The 6,354-nt window shown below is 61.1% G+C and overlaps 1 protein-coding gene across 1 annotated transcript in view; it reads right to left on the bottom strand.

Annotated features, from left to right (window-relative positions):
• Nucleotides 1–1,746: 1,746 nt before the first annotated feature.
• RPTOR (regulatory associated protein of MTOR, complex 1) overlaps nucleotides 1,747–6,354 on the bottom strand; it is a 181,098-nt gene continuing 176,490 nt past the window's right edge. The window contains exons 20-23 of the mRNA XM_008577068.1: nucleotides 4,541–4,627; nucleotides 3,320–3,436; nucleotides 2,785–2,914; nucleotides 1,747–2,214 (exon numbers count right to left, since the gene is read on the bottom strand). Of these exons, the coding sequence (XP_008575290.1) occupies nucleotides 2,146–2,214; nucleotides 2,785–2,914; nucleotides 3,320–3,436; nucleotides 4,541–4,627 (403 nt within the window). The 3' untranslated portion in view covers nucleotides 1,747–2,145. The remainder of the gene's footprint in view (nucleotides 2,215–2,784; nucleotides 2,915–3,319; nucleotides 3,437–4,540; nucleotides 4,628–6,354) is intronic.

The raw sequence follows: 6,354 nt of genomic DNA, 5'->3' as shown, positions 1-6,354 counted from the left end.
AGGGCCTTTCCCTGTACCCTGAGTCCTGGCTGACAGGAGGGAGACTGGCCCTGGGGCAGCCTGGCCACCTGCAGAGAGGGCCTGGACGGCGTCCCTCCCAGGGCTCCTCAGGGCCCGCCGCCCTGCTCTGGCCGGCACTCCCCGTGGCCCTCGACGGGAGCGACTCGCCACTGGCACGGGTGAGCTTGCTACCTAATTAAGAGACGAAGCTGCTGGCGCTCAATTCTGCACTTACTTATTTTTTATTAACGGTTTATTGTTTGTTGTTGCTCTTAGCTTCACATCACAGTCCCATGTTTTGTCAAAGTCTTTTTCAGTTCTCATCTGGTAAAATAAATAGAGATAAATGAGCCTTTAGGTTGTGCTCTCTCGAGCCCTGGTTAACTTCATGATTGAATTTCGCATCAGACGCGGGAGGACACAGCTGCAGGCCGGGTGCGGCTCGGGGCGGGAGGGGAGAGTCTCGCTCCTCTTTTGGGGCCTTCTGTCCTTTGCCAGGGGGTGGTTTTGTCTCAAAACAGACAGAAACCCGCATAGTTAGAATGGAGCTGGACCACTGAGTCAGCTAGGGTGGGTCAGAAGCTCGCTCTCTGTGTTTGCGGGAAGAGCCTGGCTTCTGGAAGATTCGGGCGTGTCACCACCTGGAGCACCCACAGAGCTGAAGGAGGCCTTCCTGACCCCAGGCCACTGGCTCGCCCCATACAGGGGATGGACTTGTCCCAGAGCTTCGTCCTGGCAGGAGGACATGTCTCCTAGGGCAGCAGAAGGGCCGCCTCCTGTCCCGCCTCATCAGTCCCCGTCCAGCCCCAGTGTGGAGCCTGGCGCTGCCGCAGGCTCCCTCCACCTAGAAGACACTCTTGGCCAAGGCAGAGCTGCCATCCAGTGCGAGGGAACCGAGACTTTGTCACAACTCTCACGCATGTTCCCACCATTGTTGGCCTCTTATTGCAGAATTAGTGACGCACCTCACTCCACCATCTTTGAACAATCCTGATTCCCAAGGAAAATGGAAAAGAACTTTTCAGAACATCATGACTGTGGTTGTGTTCTGTCTGCAGTTGCTCAGCACATTCTGTTGTCCTTCCTGGGGATAAGTTGCCCCGTGGCTCCCCAGGCTTGCACTGTGCATGCACACACACCCCCAGCCACACGCCGAAGCAATCACCTCGGAACCCTTCCGTGTTACAGACCGCAAGGTGCAAACCTCGGTCACACCAGTGTGGGGCACAAAGGGCTGAGGTTGGACTGTCGTTCACCCGCAGACCCCCCCGAGGTCCAGTGGTGCCTCTGCACCTGCGAGTGTGCTGAGTTTGTGGGCGCAGGCAGGACGAGCCCGATGGCTGCATGCGTGTGCACCCGTGTGCGGGCGCCGGCAGGGAAGAGCAGAGGCCAAGTGGCCAAGGGCCCGCCTCGTCTGTCCAAAGCTGCAGAGCCCACTCCTGCCAATGGGCTTCTGTGAGGGGGTGAAACTGGACCCCCAAGACGTGGCGGTGCCGGGGAGGGTGGGCCGTGCAGGGACGCACCCTCGTTGCCGGCTGCTGGTGCGCTCCAGCGGACGAGGTCAGCTGGGTTGTTCCTTCCACACTGGCTGGTAGGGACGTCTCCCTCCTGCCTTCCTCGGTCTCCCGGCCATCTGGCATCCCGGGCTGCTGGAAGCGACCCTGGCGTGCACACACTGCGGGAGCACGGCGGGCGGCTGCAGCAGCAGCTCCTGGCTCGCTCCCGGCAGACGGGCTGCGTGAGCCCAGCGTGCAGCTGCTCCGCCAGGGCTCCGTTCTGGAGCTTTTCTGTAGCTAGTGCTCTGATCACATGGAAAATAAAATGGTGTGTTTCCTCCTTAGAAATCTTGGAAGAAAACAGAACAGGAGAGGGACCGCGATGCACTGGGACTGAGTCCTTGGTGCGGGACGCTGATTCTCAGTGGGCATCTGACGTCACACCCGAGCCCTGCCCTTCCCTGGACTTTCTGGACATGTGACAGCGAAGACAGAGCAGAGGAAGCGACGCCTGCCCCTCCTCCAGTGTCAGTAGCTAAGTCGGAGCCAGCGTTCAGGTCTTCAAGTCGCGGAGCAGCAGCAGACGCCGCGTGCCCGAGCCAGCGGCAGGCCCGCCGTGTCCACCGGGCACGGGCCAGGGAGCCGCCTGCTATCTGACGCGCTTCTCCACCGAGTACACGGAGATGTAGTAGTCGTTGCTTCCCACCGCCAGGTGAGGCTGTGAAGGAAGATAGAGCACGGGTGAGCCGCAGGGTGCCCAGCTCCAGCTCGGCTCCATTGAGCACCCGCCCCCCCTGGGACGGGCCCAGATGCCTCGCTGGGGACTGCTGCTTTCTTTCTGGATCGCCCCATGGGGACAGTCAGGAGTCGAATGCTGTGCAGTCAGCAGAGAGCACACGCCAGGCCACCTGGGCCTCACGCTGCACAGACAGGCTGGCAGGATCCCAATTCAAAACACAGCAGCCCAACCATATGGAGAGGCCGTCAGTAAGCACAGGCCGAGTCCCGTGGATCTACAGACCTGGCGGCTCCCTCACTGGGGGGTCCCCTGGCCAACTCTGACTGCAGGTGCCCCGGGGCTGGCCTCAGTGCAGGGGCCGCAGGACACTAACTGCAGGCCGGGGGCTCCCTGTTTGCACCATCTACTCTTTCCTAACAAGGACTTTGGTGTGGCTGCTGGGGTGGGTGCAGTGTAGGGCCAGGGTCCCAGAGGCCCCGTAGCAGACCCCAGCCCTTGCAGACAGGGAGGGAGCTGCCCAGCCCCAGCCCTCACGCGGGAGGCACAGACCCAGTGCGGGTGGAAGGCCAGGCAGCTGATGGCGCCCACGCGCTGGCCCATGAAGCCGTCGTAGTACTTGATGTTGCTGATGAGCTCCCCGCTGCCGCTGTAGACGGCCGTGAACTGGTTCATGGAGCCGCTGCGGGACAGAGAGGCAGGCTGTTAGCATCTCGCTCCTTTTTGGGAGGGCGGCAGTGGGCCAGAGACGGATGAGCCAGGGATGGGCTGGCTCAGGGCAGGGGGAGCCGCCAGGCAAGTCTCTCGGGACCCTTGTGTGAGGATCGGGGGCTCCATCCCCAGAGATGCCTCAAGGGGCCCTGAGAGTTTGTTCTGGGAGGGAGGATGTGGCAAGGGAGAGGCCTTTTTCTTTATTTCATGACTGTCCACTGAGACCCTCCAGCCTGCTCTCCTTCAATGGGGCCGTGGGCAGAGAACACAGGAGCCTGCTGTTTGCATGGACGCCCCAGGCTGAAGCACCGGGGGGCTTTGGGGCCTCTGAGAAGGTCGGGCTCTCTACTCGGAAGAGGAGCTTGGGTAGACTTACCATGCAATCAGGTTGGCCTGGGGATGGATGTCCAGGGCGGTCAGCCCCTTCACGATCTGAAGGACGTTCACAGACTCAGGCATCCGTGGATCGAAGATACGCACGTCTCCATTGACGCTACCAAGAGAGGGTCATGGTGATGCCCTCAGCAGGGCCCCCAGGGACACCCCAGTGTGGCTAGTCAGACCTGTTTGCACATACAGAGCTCAAGGCCAAAGCCGCCTGGCCTCTCAGTACCCCACTGAGGGCCTCCTAGGTGGCGCCCATGGACCCACACCCCAGTGGTCCTGGCAGCCATGGCTGCCTGCCAAGCACCCCCAGAGCCAGAAGGGCCCAGAGGTGCTGTCCAGGGACAGCTGTGGAGCCTGGCCACACAGCAAGCCACCCACTCACCCTGGGTCTGGAGAAACAGTCACAAGCAAAGACTCAGGAGGAGGAAGTGTGGGCCGGCCCGTGGCTCACTCGGGAGAGTGTGGTGCTGATGACACCAAGGCCACGGGTTCGGATCCCATATAGGGATGGCCGGTTGGCTCACTTGGGAGAGCATGGTGTTGACAACACCAAGGGAAGGGTTGAGATCCCCTTACCGGTCAGCTTTAAAAAAAAAAAAAAAAAGGAGGAGGAAGTGAGCTACGTGTTTCATTTCCAGGCACAGAGGTGAGTTCTCGTGCAAGCGGGAGCCCCATCCCCACCCCGAGGCTCCAGGGCCTGCCCTCCATCTTGCTGGTGTCCATCCCAAGAGTTATGTCGTGTTTTTATATCACAAACAAGTGGCAAAAGGGCCTCTCTCTGAAGGAATGGTGGCTTTGTGACAGTAAGTTACATCTTGCTGTCCTTTTAATGGGCAAATAAATATTCGCTGCTCAGCACAGTATTTACCGAGCAGCAGACTGGATTTACGTGTGGATGACTGTTGGACCGAGTGGCAGTCCTGCATGGCAACGCGCTGCCACCCCCGCCCCTGTGGCTGCCGCCTCCTCCCTGCATGCTTGGCTGCAGCCAAGTCCAGGACACTTCTCTGAGTCACCCTCAGGCCCCACTCTCCACCTGGCAGGGGGCACAGACGTGCCTTACCGGCCTCTCGCACTGTGCCCTGACCTTTCTGGCCAGTCCCGGAGCAGGAATTAATTACTGCCCCAAATGCCACTGTTTCCCAGCTGTTTAAGAGCCGAGGACGCATTTTACGCGGTGGGGATGATGTTTTCACTCGGCGCGCCTTACCTGACGCTCATGATGCGGCCCTCGGGGTGCTTCTGGAGGTAGGCCTTCACCACCCAGGCCGTGTGCTCCCGGTAGGTCATGACGCGGCTGCAGGAGGGAGACGCGGTCAGGGCGCAGGAGTGGCTTGTGTCTGGTGCCACGCCAGCCCCCGAGTCTAGGCTGCCAGATCTGGGGGTGCATGAGAAGGGCGCGTGGGACCCTGTGTGTTAGAGGCTTGGCGGGCTGGCGAGTGGTAGCTCCGTCCTCCGCACGGTCAGCGTGGAAGCCCCTGTCTAGAAGGCAGGACCTGCGGCCTCGCTTCGACTAGTGAACCAGACGGCGTGGAGGTGGGAGGGAAGGAAAGTGCTGCCCCCTGTCCTGGCCCAGCCCGTGTGGGAGTGCGGGCCCCTGTGCTGGGTGGGGACGCAGGCCAGGCTGGGCTGACCACTGTGGGACTTGGCCTGGCCCTTGGGGCTGCTCCATGATCCTTCAGCTCTTTTTTGGTCAATTCTCGAGTTTACTGTATGCCCAGGTGGATTTTTTTTGTTTAGATAACAGTTTGAGAATTCACATATGATAAAATTCATGTTTTAAGAATGAATTTAGTGGATTTTGATATATACAACAGAGTTGTGTGACCGTCACCACTATCTGACTGCAGGACATTTTTGTCACCCCAAACAGAAGCTCTGTACCTATCAACGGTGGCTCCCCACGACAGCTGCTTTTGGTGGGTGGGGCGGGGGTCTGGAGCCCTCCCTTGCCATCCACGGCTCAGGTGCACACTCGCCTCCCGCCCTCAGGAGCCGCTGTCTGCCCCACAGCCCCACTGCCTAATCGAACGTCCCACCCGGCCCCAGCACTTATCCCTCTTCCTGCCGCACTGGCCCCAGCTCCTGGCACGGGCCCTGCGGGGCTCAGTCCCACAGGCTCCTTGCTCCTGGTGCTGGGTGACTTCTGCCACATGGGCTGTGGGAACCTGCTTCTCAGGTGCAGTTTGACTCTGGCCCCCAGCCTCTGGCCCGTGAGGCTCCTCCAGCTCCCGGTGGCCTCTCCCAGCCGCTGGCTGTGTGCCTGCCCACGTGGCTGCTCTGTTTCCCTCTGTCTGTGCCAGGCCTGCTTTCCAGGACCATGGGGCTGCCCAGACCTGGGCTGAGCAGCGGCTCTGCCATCACTGTTGATGGGGTCTGGGGCCTCAGGTCACCCCACCAGGGAGGTGACAGCACCTGCCTACAGGCTGCTGGGCAGTGCTGGCCTCCCCAGACACATGGCCGAGGGCAGAATCCAGAGCAGCAAGGACAGACAATACGCCTTGCTTGGTGCCTGCGGTCTGCACGCTCCCAGACACTGCATCCCTTGGTATCTGTGCATGCAGCCCAGGAGCTGGCAGCACCAGCCTCTGGCCCGTGAGGCTCCTCCAGCTCCCGGTGGCCTCTCCCAGCCGCTGGCTGTGTGCCTGCCCACGTGGCTGCTCTGTTTCCCTCTGTCTGTGCCAGGCCTGCTTTCCAGGACCATGGGGCTGCCCAGACCTGGGCTGAGCAGCGGCTCTGCCATCACTGTTGATGGGGTCTGGGGCCTCAGGTCACCCCACCAGGGAGGTGACAGCACCTGCCTACAGGCTGCTGGGCAGTGCTGGCCTCCCCAGACACATGGCCGAGGGCAGAATCCAGAGCAGCAAGGACAGACAATACGCCTTGCTTGGTGCCTGCGGTCTGCACGCTCCCAGACACCGCATCCCTTGGTATCTGTGCATGCAGCCCAGGAGCTGGCAGCGGCAGCGTCCTTGGTGCTCAGGTGGGACACAGAGACAGCAGGTGCATGCCAGGGCCCTGGCC

Source organism: Galeopterus variegatus, unplaced genomic scaffold, assembly GCF_000696425.1.
Source record: "Galeopterus variegatus unplaced genomic scaffold, G_variegatus-3.0.2 Scaffold1445, whole genome shotgun sequence".
NCBI lineage: Eukaryota > Metazoa > Chordata > Mammalia > Dermoptera > Cynocephalidae > Galeopterus > Galeopterus variegatus.
The sequence above is the reverse complement of the archived record's forward strand: the minus strand, read 5'-3'. Positions and strand labels throughout refer to the sequence as shown.